The sequence below is a fragment of the Ictalurus punctatus genome, chromosome 22, assembly GCF_001660625.3.
Source record: "Ictalurus punctatus breed USDA103 chromosome 22, Coco_2.0, whole genome shotgun sequence".
NCBI classification, from domain to species: Eukaryota; Metazoa; Chordata; class Actinopteri; order Siluriformes; family Ictaluridae; genus Ictalurus; species Ictalurus punctatus.
The window spans coordinates 727,501-752,500 of NC_030437.2; the positions used below are offsets into that span (position 1 = coordinate 727,501).

Here is a 25,000-nt window from a genome sequence, read left to right on the forward strand (position 1 = left end):
TTTACTGTGTGAGAAATCTACAGCTGCAGTATTAATCAGTATAATCTCTAATCACTGATGATGGACCTCGCTGTCAGTGAATCTCATTATGGATCAGTGGGTCAGAACACGGCATGGGGCACACTTACTCATCGAGTTCCTCTTGTTGTCATCGGAAATACGGTTAAGAATACACACCAACATGTCCCAAATGTGTATATTTCCCTCACTTCTCATTTGTCTCCATGTTGTCGGTCAGCTCAAGTGGTTTGTCTTGAGGAATTTTTTTCCGCATTTAATGTATTCTATCTAAAACATAAAGAAAAAAACCACCACAGCCAATCGCTGCGTCAGTCTTGTGGGTATGTTGTGTGTTTCACTGTTCCAGTATGATTTTCCAGTAGTCCCGTTCTGGTTCCACCCACCGAGCTCCATGTGCCTGCACAACAGTCATGCCGGTTCCCTGAGGCGTGTAGCTCCATCAGTTCGTCGCGCGCGTCACTGTTCCTCTGTGTTTGTAGAGTGTGGGGGCGGGGTCAAACCCGCTATCCAGAACTGTTTTACTCCTTCCCTCCTGTCCTGTGGAAGACTCCGAGCAATATTCAGGTGAGAATAATTCTTTGTGTTTGTGCAGATAAAGTTAATAATGACAGCAGACTTAATTTTAATGAATTCGCTCCTTAATTAATATTCAGGAGCGCGTGCGTCTGTATCACTATGTCCAGACCGCTGCGAACACAATGAAGGATTGAATTCAGATTTAAATGGAGTTCTGTCTCCTCACTATAATGTGTTGTAACTGTGGCATAAGTAAGTGTAAGTGTGGAAACACTCAGGTCATAAACAATAAGCACAACATTGTATATGATTTGGATTTTTTTCAGCCTGGTCTCAGATCAGTTCTTCAGTGAGTGAAAATCTGTCCTGAGTTAGTGGTGGTTTACTGGTTAGCACGTTCGCCTCACACCTCCAGGGTGCGGGGTTCGATTCCCGCTGGGCCATGTAGGGATGGGTGGATGGAATCAAACGCAAATACTACAATCTGAGTGGAAACTTTTGTCTCAAAAACACCGCTTCATTTTACACACACATCTATCTATCTATCTAATCAAAACATAATGGCCATCATCTGTGGAGGAAAAAGAGAAGAGGGTGGAAGGAGTGTGATGCTCTGGGCAATGTTCTCCTCAGAAACCCTGCATGTGGGAATTCATATGGATTCCAGTGTGTCATGTGACACCTACCTATATACCACCATGTGGTGTAACTGAGAGTGTGTGTTGTATTTCTGCAGACATGTGGAGCTACACACTGCTGTTTGTGCTGCAGATCTTCACCTGTAAGATTTCTTTTCTTCTCAGTAGTGTCACACACACAGAGTTACAGCGGGGGAAGTAAGTGCTGAACGAGTCAACATGTTTGTTCAGTAATTTGGAGGCAGCAGGTGCCATCGTCACAGAGAAAACAATAGGCAATGCATTCCACTGCTCACGCTCACACACAAGACTCTGTCGGAGCTCGTTTAAAGTTTGCTACAACTCATTTGGACAAGCCTATGAAATACTGGGAGAGAGTAGTCTGATCAGACGAGAGCAAAACTGAACTTTTTGGCTGAGATACTACACACCATGTTTGGAGAAGAACTCGCGCTGCACATCACCCTAAAAACACTACACCAACAGCGGAGGAACGGGCCAAAATCACACCTGAAACCGACCCGTTAATTTCTTCATACAGGAAGTGTCATGAAGCGTCATTACAAGCAAACGCTTCTCCACTAAGTATTAAATACATTTCAGTTAGCGTGGTCAATATTTTTCCCCTGTGTCACTCCTCTTTATTACACATTACTTCATTTCTGGACTTTAATGTAGTGAATTATTTATATTTCCAGATTTCTTGAGTTAATTCTGATGTCTGGTGAAAATTTCATGTGAATAACCTCACTGGAAATATATTTACTGTAAAAATGTTGACATGTTCAATACTTATTTCCCCCACTGTGTAGTGCTCACGAACATTTCTGTTTCTTTATTCACATTTCTTGTGACATGGTGTTGGTGTGTATCAGCAGGTACCTAAGCAGTAATTTGTGTTAATAGTCTACATTTAAAGATTTTTTTAGATTTATTTTTTTTAAATTAATGCTTACTTTTTCTCCTTCTTTCTGTTTTCTTCAGTTGCTCCCACTGTGTCCGGTGTTCGTTCTGTAACGGCCAAACTTCATCACCCCGTTTCCCTCACCTGTGACTCCAGATGTTCTGGTGTACTCAAATGGAGCCTGGTTAATAAACCAGGTAGTGTTCTGGCTCGGTGTGATCAGACCTCCTGCAGGCCAGAGGAGAGATTTAACATCTCTCATGATCAGTACCTGAAGGGGAATCCACATCTCACCATCACTGCAGCTGATTACAGTGTGTACAGATTACAGATGTGTATGTGGTGTAGAGGTGTGGGTGTGGGATGTTGAGGTGTGTGTGTGTGTGTGTGTGTGGGGTGGGGTGTACTCTGATCAGTGAGAAAGAGCTCTTCTCGGAAAAGCTCTATAGCGCCCCCCACAGTCATGGCGTGATGGTGAGTGTGTGTGTGTGTGTCAGTGCAGTAAAGATTACAGAAAGTGTAAACATCCCCACAGCAGGTGTTGTGTGTTTGTATCAGTGCTCTGTGTGTGTGTGTGTGTGTGTGTGTGTGTGTGTGTGTGTGTGTGTGTGTGTGTGTGTGTCAGGGCAGTAAAGATTACAGAAAGTGTAAACGTCCCCACAGCAGGTGTTGTGTGTTTGTATCAGGTGTGTGTGTGTGTGTGTGTGTGTGTGTGTGTGTGTGTGTGTCAATGCAGTAAAGATTACAGAAAGTGTAAACGTCCCCACAGCAGGTGTTGTGCAGTCTGGGTGTAATTGAGCGTAACCTCTCTGTGTGTTAATCCACAACAGTAAAGAGCTCGTCTCCCTGCAGAACACACTGGATTGGGTTCTAGAGCGCTCAGAGAGCACATGTAGTTAATAAAGCAGGAAGTCAGTCAGACTACATCACAACATCACTCTGCAAGACCCACAGCAGTTCTCCATCAGTGCTGGAACGATCAATAAGAGCTCTGTAGATCTGTATCGGTGTCTCACGCCTCCTCTGGTGTCACCTACCTTTCTGTATGGAAGTCCAAATCAGCACACGGCTTTCCTTCACTTTAAAAGCACCGTAAGCCTTTCTGTGTAAATTCCACCTGCTGCAGCGTCCAATAGAAATAAAGTCTGATTGTGTTTGGAGTGTGTTTTTACCTCCTGACACTTTCATATGGATCAAACCTTCACCACATCAACACCCTTTCTATCCTGACTCGGTGTGTGGACGTCTTGCAGAGTCCTCATGTTGTGAAGTTTGTGTTCTGTGTAGAACAGAACTGTTCTGTGTGCACACACACACACACACACACACACACACACACACACACACACACACACACACACACACACACACACACACACACACACACACACACACACACACACACACACACACACACACACACACACACACACACACACACACAGGACCAGTGTGCACACTGCACTGAGTCAGGAGATGTGTTGATGGTCAATCCTGGAATAATGGATGATGTAGAGGTTTGATGTGAAAAGAACAGAAGGCTGTAGGCTGCACCTGGGTGTAGAAGTGAAGAGAGAATATCTGAGAGAGGTTCTGCTGCATGTTAAAGTTGGTATCAGAGCCGTGCTTCATCACCACATGCTGTACATAATGTGTGACGCTGGAATGGGACTCACAGGGTCGTTTCTCTCTCTGTGTGTTTTACAGAGCCGAGTCCAGACATCAAGCAGCAGGAAGGTGTTCCAGTGTGGGTGGTTGTACTGATGGTACTGCTGCTTGTATCTGTGCTTGCGGTTGTATCTGTGATGCATGTGCGTCTGAGGAGAGAAGTTCAGCAGCTCCGTGAGAATGCTGAGAACCGCGGACTCCCTCTCCTCCAGCAGAATGGAAACGGTAACCATCCAGGAGAAGAGTCGAATTTAAAGAACCCTTAGGCCAGGTCCAGGGTGTATGATAAGATAATTAATCAGAGTGTAGATGAGCCACGTCGTATAAAACTATTGACGGCATTACTCATGTTACACTCCATCCACTGCCAGCCCGTGCAGAATACAATTCACTTTAATCTATTAAAGTTTTCAGTTAGACAGTCCGTCTGTAGGGGCAAGAAAAAGTATGTGAACCTTGTGGAATTTCATGGTTTTCTGCATATATTGGTCATAAAATGTGATCTGATCTTCATCTAAGTCAGGGGTATTGACAAATATAATGTGTTTAAAAGAAGAACACACAAAATTCTGATCCCTCATGTCTTTATTGAACACGCTCATTCAACATTCAAAATGGCAGTGGAAAAAGTAAGTGAACCCTTAGAATTAATAACTGGTTGACCCCCCGCTTGGCAGCAATAACCTCAGCCAGGCACTTCCTGTAGCTGTGGATCAGACCTGCACATCGTTCAGGAGGAGTTTTATCCCGTTCTTCCTGCAGAACTGCTTTAGCTCGGTCATATTCTTTGGACGTCTCATGTGTGTGGCTCTCTTCACGTCATTCCATAGCATCTCTATTGGGTAGAGGTCTGGGCTCTGACTCCGCCCCTCCAAAGGCGGATTTTGTTTTTCTGAACCCGTTCTGTTGTGGACTTGCGACAGGACAACGACCCAAAACACCGGAGCATCACCCAACTTCTACACAGTTTCAGCTGACGCACAGACATTCTCACATTATCCTGAAGAATTGTCTGATATACTCGGGAATTCATCTCCCCTCAGTGACTGCACGCTGGCCGGGCCCTGATGCAGCAGAGCAGGCCCAGATCATGATGTTTCCTCCCCGTACTTTACGGTTGTGATGTTTTCATGATGATAGGCCGTGCCCTTTCTACACCAGATCTAGTGCTGTGTGGTTTTTACAAATATTTCAGTCTTAGTTTCATCAGTCATCTTTTCATCTTTTTTCTTGTACTTTTGTAGGTCATTATTGTTTTATTTTTATTCACTGTACAGCATGTTGAACAAGTTTATATGAAAATGTGACATAAGAAATCACTGTGTTTTGTAAATTTTGTATTTTGTGTAAAAGATTTAAAGACATATTTTGCGATGTGAAGTTTTATAAAAATAAAGCGTTTATGCTTCTGAAAGTTCGACAGCGTGTTCATCCGAGTTCTGATTTCAGTTTGCGTGTGAATGATGTGAAGTTACTGAGATTCATGAAGCTTTAAATCTGCTGGTCCTGGCTTGATGATCCAGTCTCTGGGAGAGAACACACACTGCCACGCCCACACACTGTCACGTGCTTCTCTCATCTGTACACGCTCTTCACTCTCTCCATCTCCATCTCCATCCACCTTTCCTTTCTTCAGTATTATTCCCGCCGCCTTTCACACCGTCCTCTTTATGGTTCTGGTTTAAAACCTCAGGAGGAACAGAAGGTCGAGTGAGAGACGTCCTGCACGCAGTGTTGTGTATCTGCAAAACTCCACTTCAAGTTTCTCCTCCATACAAACATCAAAGTGCATTATGGGTATTGTGCATCATTACGAGTAGAAATGGGGGAAATGACATTAGAGTCATGAAAATAATCACCAGTTAAAAGTCCTGGAGAAAATCTGGGAAGATGAATATTCCGAGTTGGAAAGTTATGGATGGAGAGCTGATAAAGAGCACAGAGAATGGGAATTATTGATCTAGAAGTTAGCCCTACAGTAGCAGTGCCTATTATACCACCATGATTATATCATTATCCTTCAGATGATCTTCTAGCCATGGATTACACTTATACCATGGTCTTTCCACAATTAATAACGTTAAAGCTGTCATTGGTTTTAGAAGCACAAACACTGATTAGAAGTTTAACGTGACTGTTAATTTGTATTAGTTATGTCGTTAGATCTGGAATTTTGCCCGGTATAAATCAGACACAGAGATACAGTGGTGTGATGAGATTACATGTATTTGAATGAATTGACAGATATCTATCAGAGAGAGAGATTAAGTGTGTATGAATGACCTGCATCATGTGACTCTCAGCAGTCAGTGCTGTGCAGCAGTAGTGTAGTAAAACTGAGAGTTGAATTACTTCAGAAACAGTGATGTAACACCTCGATACTGAGAAATATCATGTAGCTTTTCACCAGCAAAGCTATTTTATTGTTCACGTTGCAGACAGCTGGCAAGAATGAATGTGTGTATGAATGTCTCTGTAGGCTCGTGTGTGTGTGTGTGTGTGTGTAGAAATCAGGTTTGTTTTGTTTATTTGTAAACACGGAAGTGCGTTTAACACCGAGTGCACGTGCACGAGAAATTGCATCATCAACACTGAGCACGAGCTGCATCATCTGCAGTATCTCCTCCGAGGCGCTGGTTTCTCACAGCTGTGTAAATATAGCAGGGTTAAACTGGGACTTCATGTTAAAGAGAAACATGTTTTCAAGAGCGTGGTGTAATGTGTGTGAAGCTCGTCCCAGGTTCTTGTGTGTCTCTATAAGCCGAGTGTTTGGAGGAGTTCATAGAATCTATCACCTTGGCAGAGCATCATTATTGTAGGACGCAGTTCACAAAATACACGGTAGGTGGCGGTAATGATCCTAGGAGTGAACGGCCATTAAGGAGAAGAAGAAGAATTTTCCCGCTTTTTGAATCAGAGCTGCAGGATTATCGAGTGTGTGAGGTAAATTTATCTTTTCTCTTTTAGTTTAGTGTAACAAGGGCGTATCCATGGTATGGACATTAGGGGTCCAATCCCCAACATCCAGAGTCTGATACTGAAAATTCTCACATGTAGAAGATAGTTTTAGGATTACAGTTACGGTTTGAATTCAGGTGATGTCTGAGATAAGGTGTGTTCAGGAAAACCCCACACACTAACATTTAAACACACAATCACGACTTTTGAACACACTCAGAAAGGATGGCTACCTATGGAACTAAATTCAACACTATACATGTAGTAAATACAATTTCCCCACGGATGCTTCCAAGCAAAGGAGTTCAAAGGGAAAAACCTTTTTGGAAATTTTCTAAGAATGTGATAAAGGTGTAGAATCTTTACAGACACATGCAAGCAGGCTACTTCCGGTTCATCTCTTACAAGGTACTGAAAACGCTATGAACATAAGAAATGGTTCATTTACTCAAATATTCTTCTATTTCAACGAGATCCACTAGATGGTGCTAAAATGCAAGAAATCGCACCTGCCGAATAGAATGATGCATTTTCCAGAAGTAGCAAATAGAATAACTTCTAATGGGTACAAATTACATATCCAAAATATGTTTATGTAAACCATGTGACTACAACAACCAATGCTGTACTTGAACATATGACAGATTATTCCTTTAAAAATTGCAATAGACTTCCAACTTTATATTTATTATTTATATATTTTGTTTATCCTAAAGTAAGTCTATGCATTTACACTGAAAAGCTAGCACAGCTCAGCATTATGCTGAGCCTTATATCTGTAAAATCACTCAGTTGTCCTTCTCCCGAATGTAGTGTAAAGAAACGAAATGCTGTGCAACTTTCCTCGCTTTCACTCGCATTTATAACAGTCTGTCACAGCGTGAGGGTTCACTGTGAACTCGGGGGAGGATACACAAGTGAATGTAATGTTAATTTTAGGAAGCACTTGATTTGATCTGCAGCGGAGTTTTCTATGAGTGGAGGACGAACTTTAAACGTCAATATCGCAGTCGATCATGTTCATGCAATCGTGGACCGTCAAAATCGTAATCGAGATCGATATCCGATTAATTGTGCAGCCCTGTACAGATCTATACATTATTATTCGACTTTATTTCAGTCTGTAGCTTATTACACAGACATCCTTGCTGTTAATGTAAACTTTCTTCACTTTTCAGATGCTTCATGCCGATGGTTTAATCATCATATTTTACCTTGTACTGTAATTATCTGAATTTTTTTACTAACTCATTTTGTTTAGTAAATCTGACTGTGTTCAATAATGCAGTCTTCCTGGAAAGCATGCTGAGCTGTATTTAAATGCACAGTATGGAAGAGATGTTCTAGATGTATTCTCTCTTCACTGTTATCATGCGCTCCACTCTTCCGGGAAGGCTTTCCACTAGATTTTGGGGTGTGGCCGTGGGGATTCGTGTTCGTTCGGCTATAAGAGCGTTAGTGAGGCTGAGGTCAGGGGCTGATGTTGATGTGAGGAGACTCCAGTTCCGGTTCATCCCAAAGGTGTTCAGTGGGGTTCAAGTACACGTGCTTCAACCGAAGCGATACGACTTTTAGTCAAAAATTTACTTCTATATAAATAGTGACACAGAAATAATGCAGATATATTTAGTTTATTCAAGATATTGCACATTTTTTCTTACATTTTTCATTGAAAATTAAAAAAAATACTAACTTATTTTGTTTAGCAAATTTCACTGTGAAAAACAAAGTAATGTAGAAATCAATGGATGTTTTACAACAAATTAGACTAGATTAATAAAATGTGAAATAGATTAATAAACGCCATAAATATTAGATAGAAACAGACTTCAGCTGTAGATAGATAGATAGATAGATAGATAAGTAAATGCAATAATGGGGAAATAATTTTTAATTTAAATTTATTCCTTCTTTTATTATTTTCAGTGTTTGTTTATTTTTTTATTCTTTTGAACTTTTATGTATTTTTCCATTTCTTTTATATTTATTTATTCATGCTTTCATTTATTTTGATATTTATTCATTTTGATCCAGAAGGATTACACCTGATAAACTATGAAGCCTATATACTGTATGATTAGCCAGTGTACTGTGTACAATGTTAAACCTGATGGAGGGCTAAAAGTAAAGACTCGTCTATTAAATGTCACGACACGGGTCTAATAGGATGAGTGATGAATTTTACTTCATAATGAAGGGCTCTTTTCGTGTATATGTATATATAATTCTCTTATATTTCTAATAAGCGTGCATTAAAACCTCTAACCCCGCTTCGCTAATGTATGCGGCTCGCTTTTTCTCTCCCCGGGTTTCCATGGTAACTTCTGTCTTTATGTACTAACTGTGTGTGGTTAGTACATAAACCATGTTTAAATGCTTTAAAACAGGGGTCTCAAACTCCTGGCCCTTCCCCCTCAGTCCGGCCCGCAAAGGGATGTAAAAAAAAAAAAATTGGTGCGTGAATTAATCACCAAAGCCGGAAAGTCATTCACAATATAACAAGTGCATATTATATACACTTATATAAATATAAGTAATAATTACGTATTATATATTATATGATCATCCTCAATATAACAGTGTAACAGTGAACTAAAAACTAAATTCGGGGAGGCAGAGGGAAAAGCAGATCTCATTGGACCATTTCTGAGAGACTTACCTCCATCCTTCCCAGAACTGTTAAAAATGTTCAGTCGGTTATTGTGTCTTTTTGGAAGCACATATCTGTGTGAAAAACTTTTCTCCACAATGAACTTTAATAAATGCAAGTACAGGTCCAGGATTACTGACGCCCATCTTGAAGCTGTACTTAGAGTTTCACTACAACCTCCATCAGGGCAAATGTATCTCAACTGTGTGAGAAGAAGCGCTGTCAGATGTCTGGCAAGAATTACAACGAAAATTTGTGTGTGTGAACTATTACATTTATGTTGAAATTGGTACCAAGTTATTATTATGGTATTGTCATCATGTTTACTACTACTGAATTTGTTTAATAAAATATGTTTGTAATGGTAACGAAAAAAAGTACATTTTAGAATATTGCACGTTCTTGGAGTACTTTAATGCTCTTGCGGCCCACCTATGAGATGACAGTACCTAAAGTGGCCCCAGGGCAATTTGAGTCTGAGACCCCTGCTTTAAAACTATAACGTTTTCTCATCCACAGCTTGTAGAGAGAGGGGCAGTATATCGTAATGGCTGCTGCAGCGCAACAGGACACAGTGTGGGTCGGGTTCCTGGACGTCGTTCCTGTCATCGGGACGATGAAGGAGGGAGTGGAGTGGGTCATGGCTCTGTACGAGGGGAATAAAGAGGTGGTAGATGAAAAGAGAAGGCCATTAGGAAGCTCCTGTGTGCATCAGAGTTACGGTGGAAACCCGAGGCCCTGGTGGAGCCCATGAAGGTGCGCTATATTTACATCTCCATGTATTTATTTTCACAGTTGATGTGCAGAATCCTATCAGAACTCAGCAGTCTGCGTTATCCTTTAATGCTCCATTATCCACGCTCTTTAATCAGTCACCAAATAACTCCTATAAGAAGTATTTATCATAAGGGGAAATATTGGGGTGATATCAGGGTCAACTGAACTTGATGGAACACTGTTCCTGAAAATAATCTGTGGAGCTGAAACTTAAAACGCTAATTTGTCCCGTGTCCCGTTCACTAATATAGGAATGGGCGGGGCTAAACAATTCTACTGCAGCCAGCCACCGAAATACGTCCTGATGTATTCTTATATTTGTACTGAGATGCCAGCCTCCACCTCGTTTAAAAACAAAACAATATTTATAACAGAACATTATAAAATGCTAATTCAGCTCATTTACTCCTATATAAAATATTTGTCTGAAATGAAAGTTTCTCCATTTTAATATCTTGTGTATAGAAGTGTTGTGGAGAAGCAGCATTACACTCACACTCGTGCTGCTGTACCGGATATCAGCACTGCTCTGATTACCTGGGATTACCTGTGGATTACCTGTGGGCTTGTGCTTAAGGCTGGATCACAGCTGTGCTGATATTCACTACACCAGCTCTCTCACTCATTAACTGTTGCCTGCAGTGTGAATGGAGTTCCAGCGAAGGGAAAGCGTAACGATGTTCTATGCAATTTTATATTCCAGGTTTGTGGTAAAAGTTTGGGGAAGAACCACATATCGGTGTGATGGTCAGGGGTGCACATACTTTTGGCCATAGAGCGTAACTCTGTTCATCCTCTGTGTTTCTGCAGACATGAGGAGCTTCAACATCTTTGTGATCCTGGAGCTGGTTTTGAAAGGTATGTTAATGTTAGTACTGGAACACACACACACTCACACACACACACACACACACTCTACCAATCCCAGCATTCATTATGTTTTTTTGCTCTTCTTTTCTGCGGTAACATTTGCGTCAGGTCGTTATACGATGGATAAACTTAACCGGTCCGCTACACTCAGCTGTACCAGTGTCAGGTTCAAGGTTGAGGCGGAAGCAATCGCAGATATTCAAATAGTTTAATTAACAAACAACAAAACAAAGACACTAAGACAGCTTGGCATAATACTGTGGCCTAAACTAACAAGATCAATTAACATGGAACACGGTGGTCTAACACAAACGAAAGATAGAAACAGTGCAAACAATGGCTATATATAAGAGTGCTCATTAACAGAACCGTGAATCAGGTGCATGTGGTCATGTGACATGCAGTGCAGTGGCTGATGGGAACTGAAGTCCAGCGTTACCTCCTTGATATATGACAACCAGCAAATGTCCTGGTTTGATAAAGAAATATGTTCGAGTATGGTTCTCTTATGGTTCTGTTTTGTGAAATGAAATATCTCTCCTGCAGGTACTCCATCTCCATCAACTCCACCTTGTGAAAGGGCCAAACTCGGCGGGTCTGCCACTCTCACCTGCCAGGGGAAATGTTCTGGTTCAGCCCGGTGGGTCATGACCCGTACAGGACGCACTGTGGGTCAGTGTAATCAGACAGCGTGACACCCTGAGGAGGGATTTAACATCTCTCATGCTCAGTACCTGAAAGGAGATCTCTCACCATCACTGCAGCAGATTACAGTAGGAGGACCTGGTACACGTGCCAGTGTGATGGAGAAGACCGCTGTCGTGTGTATCTTCGGATCGAGCATGAGTCTCCTTCATTTTCTCCACTTAATAAACATTTCATTATTTTACTGTGTGAGAAATCCTCATGATGGGTTTGGAGTAATGATGTATTTCTCCTGGATCATGGGGAAGAAGTGTACATCAAGGTAAATATCAGTAAGGGAAGGATCAGTACTATAGGAAAATAAATAAAAATCAATGTAAAGCTTTCAATTACCGTTTAAATCAGTGAGGTGAAGATCTCAAATCCACCAGGAGAAAAAAATACAATCAGAAGGAAACTTTCAGAGAGTCTCTACACTTCTGGTGCAGGAAAGGGAACTAAATCCGGCCTGGGTACTCGGGTACGGTACCACCTGGTGGAAAAGTCACATTTTAAAGAGAAGTCAAATGAAAATCACACACTGATATTTTATAGTAAGTGTGTGTGTTTATCTTTTCAGGTGTTGACTATAGCAGACAGCTCGAACACGGGGACTCCTTCACTGTGGATGTCTTCATCTCAGAGCGAGTGAAGATCACGTATAACGTGACTGATGATGATGTAAGTCAGAAAACTGGCACAGTCTATGAAAGCAGTGAGAATAAAGTCGGGTATCACCCTGACTATGAGAAGAGAGCCTTGTCCAAGTCCAGCTTCATTCTGAATGATGCGAGAGACTCTGACAGCCATGTGTACACTGTGTAGGACGCTGATAACCACGAGATCATAGCTACATACACACTTACTGTTACAGGTGAGACTTTATCTGGGTTTGGGTTTTTATTCTGCATCACTGCAAAAGCTTTATTTATTAATCTTCACTCCAGCGTGTTCAGTTATTAACGTTCACGCTTCACGACCAAAACAGGAAACGCCACAAAGACAAACCAGACATCACTTCAAGAAGGTATTTATTACGAGCTAGTTATTTAACCTAGCTTTTAGTCACGACCTTTAACCCCTCCATGTGGACAGTCTGACCTTTGTATCGTCACTAGATCTGTGTTTGTTTCTGTTTAGACAAACACTTCTGGAGGTACGTGAACACAATCCTGCAGGGACCCCATTATCTATTCATCGGGATTGGTCTGGGTTTTCTGCTTCCTGGCTTGTTCTTCTTCGTCTATCCTCTGATCCTAAAAGGCTGGACTTGGCTCAGGTCAAGAGTAGAACATTCAGGAGGTGATGAGAGAACGTCTAAGAAGCAGGGTGATCCTATTGAAAATCTCCAGCTGGTCCGTGTATGATGTAGCTCTGATGGATCTTCATGGTTCTGTGTTCCTTGTTTGTGCTGAGACAAGTGCCACTTCTTTATCAGTTCCATGCCCGGGTCTCACCTCATCACCACGTCTCTGTTGTTCCTGTGGCCTGTTTCTTTAAGGAATATTTGGATGTGGTAGCATTATATATATATATATATATATATATATATATATATATATATATATATATATATATATACTTTTAAAACACTTATTAAATAAATGACATTTCACCTTTCCAGGGGCTGTGATGTGAGTGATGTTTTTACTGTTACTATTCTGTTGTTTGTGATCTCAGTATCTCAGCTCAGGTGTGTGGGTGTGTGAGAAGAGGCTGGGTGTCCTGTAGTGAAAACACCAGCATGTGGGTGTGACTGAGGAAGTAAAAGTGAAGGGTGCAGGTCACTAACCAGACTGGAAGACACCAGACGTGTCTCAGACTGCACCGTATCCACTAGTGTGCTCTGTACTGTAGCGCTCTGATGTAAAGTCTTGTTGTGTAGTCATGGACGAGCGTTTTGGAGAATCTGCACAACTAAAGACAGAGAAACAGTGCAGACAATGGCTATATATACACAAGAGTGCTCATTAACAGAAGGTGAATCAGGTGCAGGTGGTCATGTGACATGCAGTGCAGTGGCTGATGGGAACTGGAGTCCAGAGTTTCCTGATACATGACAAAGGTAAATGTGGGTTTGTTGAATTTGAATGGTGGAATTTTAGTTTCAATCAAAATAGACAAACCCAACGAGCTGCAGAGGAAACTAATTCAAGTATTGTTATTACGATATGTGTTTATTCAGTTTATGTAATTCAACATGCCGTTTTGCCTTGAGGACATTTGGCACTGTTATACTTCCCTAATTTGTAGGATTTATATGAAATGATCTTCGTAACCAGCAGATGAACTGATTCGGTTCCTCATTTGTAAGTCGCTTTGGATAAAAACTAATGATTAAATTTTATTTGTTGGTTTTGGAATTGATCCAAACAAGCCCAAGGTCACAGCAAGGTCACATGTCTGAAAGTTTTATCTTCAATAGCTTCCTACATGTTTGAAGTAATTTTAGTAAGAAGAAGGACTGGTCAGTGATGGAAGCGTCCCAGCGCATGCTGTTGATGTGGAGTTGTACTAGTCTAGTTTATAATGACTCCTGATTCAGGGCTGTTGTTCAGGATCAGGTTTTAAACACCTCTGGTGTTCCTGCACTGAGACTCTTGGTCTTCCTCACCATCTGTTTGTTCTTCCAGCATCATGATTAAATCTCCCAGACGACTGGAACAGGTTCACAGCAGCTATTAGACACGCCCTGTCAGTTCCACATCTCAGGTTCTGACCCAGGAGTACACGCGGCCGTTTAAGCATTTTACTTCTTTCTTCTACTTTTTATTTGCTCTTTTTTTCTTGTACTTTTGTCTGTCATTAGTGTTTTATTTTTATATATTTGTGACTTATAAATAAATCAGACTGTGTTTTGTAAATTCTGTATTTTGTTTAAAAGGCTTAAAGACACATTTTGCAATGTTAATCTCAAAATACTCTCCAGTTCCTGTGCCAGAAGGTAAGAAGCTGTGAGATGAGGGAAAGTGGGTGGGGCTTCCAGGTGGAGTCAGGTAATAGCAGAGAGATCAGAAAACAGCTGCACAGATCATTCCACAGTCACATGTCCATGTGCTCCTCTGAGGTTCCTCTGTGGTTCCTGGGGAGAGAACACTGCTCTTTTGGTGGAGTTTTGAGAGAGGACCTGTACTAGCATACTCTGATGGGTTTTGTGGAGCTCCTACACTAAATGTTGTGATGCAGATGTGCTTCTAGAATATCATGTGTAATAAATATCAGGGGATATGGTGTCAGTGGAACATCATGTACAGCTGATTAAACTGCAGACTAGTAGATCGAGTAGATATAGGAGTGATGGAGATAAGATGGCCTGAGCCAGTGTTAGTGGGATAGACTCCGGATCCACCACAACCCTGACCAGGAAGTTCTCTAGTCCTGATTAATATGGATTCATATGATTCAGTCTTTTTCTTCTGTAACTCCACCATAAAACTCTCCTGTTTGCTTTGTGTCCTGATCTATAAACACCATTTTAATCTGATTCACTAAAATCACCTAGAAATAAATCTAGATTCCAAATAACAACACTATTAGATTCTCAGCTATTTAATAAAACACATTTATATCCAGAGTTATTAAATCAGTAGAATATTCCACTTAAACACACTTTGCTGTGCTGATTAAAGATGTTGGGATTAGTTTTAAGAGTGAAGATCCGTGACGTCATGACACAAGGAACGCCCATCGTACTGTGTAAAGGGAGTGACGGGACACGGACATGTTGGAGTCTCGCGATAACAGGCTACTGCTGCTGCTGCTGCTGTTCCTCGATATCGACGTTTAAATCTGGTTTTTAATTAATTTTTAGTGATTTTAACTCTGCGATTGGAAAGTTGATGTATTTTGTTTTTCTTAACAAAGTATTTTATTATCGACATCACAGTTATTGTAGAGTTATTAGAGATTAGAGCCGGCGTTTGTGTTCTCTAAGTTTCGAGCTAGCGGAACTAACGGAGCTAACGGAGCTGCTGTGTGTGACCACTGCTGGAGATCTGTTATTATTATTATTATTATTATTATTATTATTATTATTATTATTATTATTATTTCCGGTGAGTAGTGAATCTACTTCCTCCAGATGTTACACAGGTGATATTAACACTGCAGTAGATTATTTACTCACCTGTAGATTATTGTTTCATTTAATAAACACACAAACTATCACTTATTGAATATAAACTCCTCCCTGATACACTACACTCGTCTATACTGAAATACTGTGTGTGTGTGTGTGTGTGTGTGTGAGTATTATGTCCCACAACCCTATATTCCCATAGAAACAGCACGCCGACCCTGAGTTCCCAGGCCAAAATTGCCCCCAAAATCAACATTTTAATTTGAACATTTTTAGGCCTTGAAACAACTTATAATAAAGTATTTGTGTAATATTACTTTGAAAATGAAGCAGTTCAGTGTTTATACTCCACTTAGACCACAATTCTTTAGGGAAATGATGAAAAATGCTCGCTGAAATCCTTCTACTCATTTAGAAGTACCATACAAGCTTCAGCGTGGTCAGTGCCTTGGAATAAATTCAAGTAAATAATAACAAATAAATAAATAAATGCATTTTAGCGCAAAAGTCAAGTTTCTGGTGATAATCAGAGCAGCAGGTGGTGTTTTCACGAATGCACAGAGATGGTCAGGTTCTGACTCCAGACCCCTGCAGTGTCAGTCGCACTGGTTGATGCTGAAGATGGAGACGGATCAGGGTCTGAATCAGGAGAGTCTGCGTCTCTGTCAGTTTCGGTTTCAACATCGCCTGAACTTTCACTGCTGTCACTATCTAGAATCCTCGCTCTCGCATGTGTGACTGTGTATGTTTTCTTTTTCACTGTTTTAGATGTACCTGTGTTCACTGTAGGTGTAACTTTAGCTGGAATACGATTAGCTTTTCGCTTTGGCATTTTTAGTTCACTTCTATTAGTACACCAATGTTCACGCTTGGATCTTCATCGTAATGACGGCGTAATAACGTAATCACGCCGTGACGTCATGACGTCATCAACCTTCCGGGTCAAAAAATAATACTTAAATAAGTAAGGAATCATAGCAGAGTGATGCCGGTACTCTGGCCTTACGGGGATAACGTTTACACTGTAAATCCTCTATATCGGCCTTACGGGGATTTGGCATAGACGACCAAGCCGGTATATCGTCCTTACGGGAATAGATCAAAGACGGATGAGACGGTTTTTCAGCCTTACGGGGTTACAGGGTTAACAAATTCACCATCATGTCAGACAGAAGTGATGATACTCAGGTTTCTGTTAGATCCTAAAACTACACTGTTTCTGGTGCTATGAGGTGGTTATGAGTTTATGTGGTTATGAGGAGGAGAGAGTGAGCGACTGACAACACTTCCGGTGTGTGTTAGTGGGGTTTCTTTACACTGTACTGATTATACCATTACTATTGTCGGATTTTGCTTAAGTCTCGAGCTGGTGGGCGGAGTTTTGTCAGGCAGTTTATGGGCGGGGTTTGAGGGGTGTGACGTCACTGCATAACGCAAACGAGCTAGTTGACCAGGATGGACGTCCGTTCAGCAACATCCTAAAAGTCTGAAAGCCTCCATAAGTGAGAAGTAAACCCTAGCAGTGCTTTTACTTCCCTTCTGTCCTGTGAACATCCTGAAGTTTCAGCTGCTTTATCTTTCTCTCCTGGTGCTGTCACTGTGTTCCTCTCCTTCTCCAGAACACAGCATTAACACCAACACCAACAGGAACCTGCTGGAGAAACAGCTTCCTCAGTTCAGCTCCTAACCACTAGCTTATAGCCCACATCAGTATTTATGGAGTGAAGCTGGCTCCGTGTGATGGAACTGTACTAGTAGGAATGCAGTAACGATCCAGTCAGATATCTTCACCCGTTCCTAATGATGTGTCCACTCAGTGACTGTGTATGAGTTCACACCACGCCACCGTTCACTGCTATCGTGTGTTTTTGAATCCTTTTGTGGGTTGAAAAGTGAAAACTACAGCTGGAGCATGTGCAGTAGATACAGTGGGACGAGCAGTGGGTCCGCCTCTCGCCCCGCCCATGTTAGTGATGGACACTTGTACATGAGCATGCGTGCTGTAACCTGAAACGTGATTTAAACCGGAACATCTGAGAGCTCTGAAGTGTGAAGTACAGCGTTATAAATGAATATGTACAATGTTAAATTGTAGAGGTATAATTTTCACACGTATAGTGTGTCGGGAAAAGTCATGAGTGACTGAGCTACTATTTGCTAGCTAGCTGAGGTTCTCCATCATTTTAATGAAATGAATGTAAATATAACACTTCCAGTCAGTGGAATAATGCTGGCAGATAAAACAATCTGTTTGTATCGTGATCATTTATTCCTCAAGAACGATTCATTTTAATGAACGCATGTTTCTGACTTCTGGATGTAGCTAACAGATGTAGCATGAAGGGTTGGTGCAGTACACCAGCCAGTCAGAATACACACACGGTTGCCAAGTCCGCTTGTAATACTCGACTTTGGTCTTCTTTTTATTTGTTAAATAAATGATTTTTGCTTTTGAAACTCCTGAGTGATTTCAGTGTAAAATGGATCTGAGGTCGTAATAGGCTACAGTCATATAATATATACGCTTATACGTTATATTTGTTTTGAAGCTGTGGTTACGTATTAAGTAAATGATTATGATATTGAGCTAGCGTTAGCTTCCTTGGTTGATGACGTCACTTCTTTCACTGAGGTTGGTTTGTTTCAGAGAGAACCCCTGCTGAAGATCAGTTTACAGCAGAACAACACATTTTCCTTTCGTTTTATTTACCGTGTTAGATCAGACGCTCTCAGAAGATCAAAAGTAATTTATTTGGCATTAGGTAATGGAGAGCCCTCGATTCAGGGAACACAATGTCCCTCTACACCGGGGGGAGTCCGCTTTAGTAATTTACTACATTTACTTCTTTACAGAATGACTGACCCTCTACCCAAAACACTGGAAAACACTAATGAAGAGATTGTACTGTAGAGTTCTGCATTCCACACTTTTCATTTGAACCATTAACCTGTTTTTAACCCCTCCCCCTTTTCCTCCAGAAGGATCGACACCGGCCATCATGCATCTCTGTGCAGGAGTGATATTACTGCTAGGTAAGGACTTTTATTTTGTATGTGTGTACTGAAGCAGCATGTGCAGTGATGGGAATGTATAAATATCTCTCTCTCCCCCAGTCCCCTGTGTGGTGCTGTCCGTAGACAGACAGAAGGTGTTTGGGAATCTGCATGAGTCGGCGTCTCTCCCCTGTACTGTGCAGTGCTCTGGTGAACTGACCTGGACCAGGTTTCAGAAGCAGGACGATGTTCTGGTCAGGTGTAGCAGCGTCTCGTGCTGGTCTAGAGATGGGTTTATTGTCTCTTATGAACAGTACCTGAAGGGGAATTCCTCCCTGACCATGCTGAAAGCTGATTACAGCCTTCGAGGACTCTACATGGCCAAGTGTGTCTCTGAGACCGTCTGTGAAGTCGTCTTTACATTGTCCCGTGAGTATTTATACTCTACATTTATTATTGATCTACTGTGGAGAATAATAATATGGAGTACCTAGTAGTAAACTAACTTGGAGACCACATGTTAGTTATAGCACTTTTCTAGACACTCAAAGCACTTCACACTGTATGGGGTGGTGGTGGTGGTGGGGTCTCCTTAACCACCACTAGTGTGTATCCTCCACCTGGATGAAGCAACAGCAGCCATATTGCTCCAGAACTCCCACCACACACCAGCTATTAGTGGAGAGGAGAGAGTGATGTAGCCAGTTCAGAGATGGAGATTATTAGAGGATGATAGAGAAGGGTCAGTGGGGGAATTTGGGCAGGACCCTGGGGTTATACCCCTACTCTTTACCATAAGTGTCTTGGGATTTGTAATGACCACAGAGAGTCAGGACCCCGGTTTAACGTCTCATCTGAAAGACACTGCTGTTTTTACAGTATAGCGTCCCGGTCACTATACTGGGGCATTAGACCCACACAGACCACAGGGTGAGTGCCCCCTGCTGGCAACCAGCAGCAGCCATAGTTTTCCCCAGGAGGTCTCCCATCGAGGTACTGAGCAGACTAAACCCTGCTTATCTTCAGTGGGAAAGCAGGTGAGACCTGCAGGGAGATACGACTCTGGCATTTATACAACAGCAGTGTTCTTGTATTCCATGTTTCTATTTGTGTACAGTTAATAAAGCTGTGAGGATTTGTTGTACTGATTTGAGCTGTATAAAACATATTATTATGGCTATTATTATAACTTTTTGTTAAACCGCATCAGAACATGGGCTCTAAATCCCATTGAAGTGAACTGAACAGCACCGATGCTATTCAATAAGGAACTGCAGGGAAAGTGATGAGCACTAAACTTAAATATCACTTATATAATGTTATACAGTATAGAGCACTTTATTAGGAACACCTGTACACCTACTCATTCATGCAATTATCTAATCAGCCAATCATGTGGCAGCAGTGCAGCACATAAAATCCTGCAGATCCAGGACTAGAGCTTCAGTTAATGTTCGCGTCAAACATCAGAATGAAGACACAGTCTGATCTCTGTGACTTTAACTGTCTCTAGAGTTTACACACAATGGTGTGAAAAACCAAAAACAGGGATCTGAGACTGTCATAGGCACAGACTCGCCCAGTCAGAACATCTGAAGATTGGAGAAAAACCAAGTGATTTATTTTTTAAATTGAGTTTTATTTATTTATTTTTACATATTCAGTCTTCATCTGTCCAGTTTGGGTGAGTCTGTGCCCGTGATAGCCTTAGATACCTGTTCTTGGTGGAACCTGATGTGGTCTTCTGCTGCAGGTGTACATGTGTTCCTAATAAAGTGGACAGTGAGTGTAGCTTCATGTTATTAATACACTGATGGTAATTCTGACACTCATACAGACATGTACATGTTCTGAGTATTTTCTAAAGGACACAGAGGCTAATACACTGGGTGGACCACAGACATGGAGATGCAGTTCCCACCAAAAGTATTGGAACAGTCCTTCACTATACACTGAAGACATTTGGGTTTGAGATCAAAAGATGGATATGAGGAGCTGGATCAGAATTTCAGCTTTCATTTCCTCTTATTTACATCTAGATGTGTTACACAACTCAGAACATGGCACCTTTGGTGACAGACCATCCAGTTTTGGGGTGATAAAAAGTATTGGAACAGATAGTCTTAAAGTAAATAACACATAATATTTGGTTGCATTTCCCTTACTCGCAGTAACTGCATCAATCCTGCGACTCACTGACTCCAAACTGCTGGTTTCTTCTTCTGTGAAACCTCTCCAGGTTTTTACTGCAGCCTCTTTCAGTTGTAGTCCTGTGTTGAGGTGGAAGTGTGTTTTGGATCATTGTCTTGCTGCATGTTGAAGTTCCTCCTGATTCATTTGGGATAAATTCGCACTTTTAATGTTTGTATACCGTGTTGATATTTCTGTAAAGCTGTTTGAGAGAATGTCTATTGCAAAAAGCACTATACAAATAAAAAAATTAAATTATTTCGGATGCGTTTCTCTGTAAATCTACAGACAGAATGTTACCATCACGAATGTTACCATCATGCTACCATCACGAATTCTTCATCATTAAAGATTAAAGAGAATGTTCCAGAAGCAGCCATGCAAGCCCAAGCCATGACACCACCTCCACCATGTTTCACAGATCAGCTTGTATGTTCTGGATCGTGAGCAGATCCTTTCTTTCTCCACACTTTGGTCTTTCTGTCACTTTGGTAGAGGTTCATCTTGGTTCCAGAACTTTTGTGACTCTGCTGATGAGTGGTTTGCATCGTGTGGTACGTCCTCTATATTTCTGCTCTCGAAGTCTTCAAGTGGTGGATTGTGAGACCTTCACCCCTGTCCTGTGGAGGTTGTTGTTGGTCACTGACTGTTGTTTTTGGGGGTTTTTTCACACCTCTCACAATGTTTCTGTAATCAGCTGTTGTTTTCCTTGGTCGACCCGTTCTGTGTCTGTTCCTCCGTACACCAGTGGTTTCTTTCTTTTTCAGGACATTCCAAATGATTGTATTGGTTATACCCAATGCTTGTGCAGTGCCTCTGATAGACTTCCCCTCCTTACTCAGCTTCAGAATGGCTCGCTTTTCTCCCATAGACAGCTCTCTGATCTTCATGTTATCCTTTAATAACAAATGCCTTTACAGGCAAACCCAGAGCTCAAACATGGATTCTTTAATTGTTTAAAGATTTGATCTAACAGGACACACCTAGTTAACAAACACCTGTCAATCACATGTTCCAATATTTTTGATCACTTGAAAATATGTGTGGTTTCAAGCAAAAGGTCCCATGTTCTAACTTGTGTAACACATTTTAGGTGTAAATATCAGGAAATGAAAGCTGAAATTCTGATCCATCATCTCACATCCATCTTTTGATCTCGAACCTAAATCAGAATGGTGGAGAGCTCTCCCATCTCCCAGACCGTCTGCCCTGCTGTCAGACTTCTAGCTGGAAAACCACCACAGAATGACCCATGCATGTCTTTGTAGTAACCTCAAAAAAAAACAAAAAACAAATGGAGGCCAGAATAATCAAAACACTAACATATAGCACATATCAGTGATGTAATCCATCTTAGTTAAGCAAAAACAATATTAAACACTGTGAGAATCCAATACTGAGAGAGGTTACTGAGGAATACGTCTGCACTCACACTTTCTCATTTTATTTCCTCTCCGTAGCTCTAGAGATGACCCGTGTGATTGCCCCAGGTGAACCCATAGACGTGCTCTTACCCCTCACTGACCTGGTGGAGGTGAGTTTTACTCCGAGTGATGCTGTACAACCATCAAACCTGCAGATCTGCAGCGTGGACAAGGAGAAGATCCAGTGCAGTCCAGATTATAAAGAGAGAGCGTCTCTCCTCAAGACTCTTCAGATTAAAGATGGAAACGTCTCTGACAGTGGGAACTACACAGTACAGGATAAAGTGAATGATGAGTCTATAGCCATCGTAACGGTCCATATGAGAGGTAAGAAAGACTTAAAAATCATCATATATGTATACGGTATATTACATACTCCTGACCTGTGTCTTATGATTTTATACATTGTGCTCCTGACACCTGATTGGCTGATTGGATAATCGCATGAATGTGGAGATGTTCCTAATGAAATGTTCTGTGAGTTTGTATACCTGCACCTTTTAAACATTGATTGGGTTTCAGTTTATATGTGAATGTCTGGACTGCTCACTTCTCCATGACTTTTCCATGAGACTGGAGGTGTGTGTGTGGTGTAGAGGTGTCACGATACCAAAATGTTGTAGTCGGTACCGATACCACCAAAAGTACATGATACTCCATACCAAAGTCAATACCACGGTGTGATATAAAAATAAAATATAAAAAATAAAATTAAAAACTCTCCTGGAGAACATCCTCATCTGGCCGATAGTGGCGGGGGGGGGGGGGGGGGGGGGGGGTTTATTTTAGTTCTCAAACACTGTCTGACAATGGAGGTGCACTCCTAAATGCATGCACACACACACCCCTTATACCCTGAATGCAGCATTGGTTTTAGTGATCTGGTGTTAGATGTTAGTTACTCTCTCATTACATGGAGAGTAACGTTAGCTGGTTTCACGGCCACATTGCAGCTGTATCGATTTTCGTGACATCCCTAGTGTGGTGTAGACGTGTAGGAGTGTGTGGTGTAGACGTGTAGGAGTGTGTGGTGTAGAGGTGTAGGTGTGTGTGGTGTAGAGGTGTAGGTGTGTGTGGTGTAGAGGTGTAGGAGTGTGTGGTGTAGAGGTACAGTATCTCACAAAAGTGAGTACACCCCTCACATTTGTGTAAATATTTGATGATATCTTTTCATGTGACGACACTGAAGAAATGACACTTTTCTACAATGTAAAGTAGTGAGTGTACAGCTTGTGTAACAGTGTAAATTTACTGTCCCCTCAAAATAACTCAACACACAGCCATTAATGTCTAAACCGCCGGCAACAAAAGTGAGTACACCCCTAAGTGAAAATGTCCACATTGGGCCCAAAGTGTCAATATTTTGTGTGAACACCGTTATTCTCCAGCACCTTAACCCTCTTGGGCATGGAGTTCACCAGAGCTTCACAGGTTCCACTGGAGTCCTCTTCCACTCCTCCATGACGACATCACGGAGCTGGTGGATGTTAGAGACCTTGTGCTCCTCCACCTTCCGTTTGAGGATGCCCCACAGAGGCTCAATAGGGTTTAGGTCTGGAGACATGCTTGGCCAGTCCATCACCTTCACCCTCAGCTTCTTTAGCAGGGCAGTGGTCGTCTTGGAGGTGTGTTTGGGGTCATTATCATGCTGGAATACTGCATCCTGATCATGCTCTACAGCCCAGTCTCCAAAGGGAGGGGATCATGCTCTACTTCAGTCACACACATAGAGGTGTGTGTGTGTGTGTGTGTGTGTGTGTGTGTGGTGTAGAGGTGTGTGTGTGTGTGGTGTAGAGGTGTGTGTGTGTGTGTGTGTGTGTGGTGTAGAGGTGTGTGTGTGTGTGGTGTAGAGGTGTGTGTGGTGTAGAGGTGTGTGTGTGTGTGGTGTAGAGGTGTGTGTGTGAGTCTGTAGAGGTGTGTGTGTGTGTGTGGTGTAGAGGTGTGTGTGTGTGTGGTGTAGAGGTGTGTGTGTGAGTCTGTAGAGGTGTGTGTGTGTGTGTGTGTGTGTGTGTTTTGTGTAGAGGTAGGTGTGAGGTGTAGAGGTGTGTGTGTGGTGTAGAGGTGTGTGTGTGTGGTGTAGAGGTGTGTTTTTGTGTAGAGGTAGGTGTGAGGTGTAGAGGTGTGTGTGTGTGAGGTGTAGAGGTGTGTGTGTGTGGTGTAGAGGTGTGTGTGTGTGGTGTAGAAGTGTGTGTGTGTGTGTGTGTGTGTGTGTGTGTGTGTGTGTGTGTGTGTGGTGTAGAGGTGTGTGTGTGTGTGTGTGGTGTAGAGGTGTGTGTGTATGTGTGTGGTGTAGAGGTGTGTGTGTGTGTGTGAGTCTGTAGAAGTGTGTGTGTGTGTGTGTGTGTGTGTGTGTGTGTGCTTTCAGTAAGTGCTTTATCCTGGTCAGGGATCACTGACACTTTCATATGGATCAAACCTTCACCACATCAACACCCTTTCTATCCTGAGCAGCCGTAGCCCCAGCAGTCTGGAATTAAAGAAGATTTGAGCTCCATCCAGAGGCAGAAAGGATCTGGATCTCTAGTATCTCCATAAATTCGTGTGGGGCTCGGCGAAAGGAGAGAGGGAGAAAAAAGATAATTATGACTACGAAGTAGTAGAACAGAATCTAGTCAGGGTAGGCTTGAG

At 41.9% G+C, this 25,000-nt stretch overlaps 2 protein-coding genes across 6 annotated transcripts in view; both read left to right on the plus strand.

Moving 5' to 3' along the window:
- The window catches only part of LOC124626150 (uncharacterized), a 29,101-nt gene that overhangs the window by 67 nt on the left and 4,034 nt on the right, over positions 1–25,000 (plus strand). Inside the window, exons 2-5 of one of the 5 annotated variants that reach the window (XM_053674508.1) lie at positions 12,267–12,560; positions 18,744–18,797; positions 18,879–19,187; positions 22,409–22,699. In XM_053674508.1, the coding sequence (XP_053530483.1) occupies positions 18,764–18,797; positions 18,879–19,187; positions 22,409–22,699 (634 nt within the window). In that variant the 5' untranslated portion in view covers positions 12,267–12,560; positions 18,744–18,763. Of the gene's footprint in view, positions 1–6,647; positions 6,691–12,266; positions 12,561–15,690; positions 15,779–15,844; positions 18,798–18,878; positions 19,188–22,408; positions 22,700–25,000 lie in introns of those variants that run through there. The other 4 variants (XM_053674510.1, XM_053674509.1, XM_053674507.1 and 1 more) reach the window with 4 other exon arrangements.
- Positions 15,416–25,000, plus strand: part of LOC108255609 (uncharacterized) — a 48,112-nt gene continuing 38,527 nt past the window's right edge. Inside the window, exon 1 of the mRNA XM_053674512.1 lies at positions 15,416–15,741. The gene's annotated coding sequence lies outside the window, so the exon portion shown is untranslated. The remainder of the gene's footprint in view (positions 15,742–25,000) is intronic.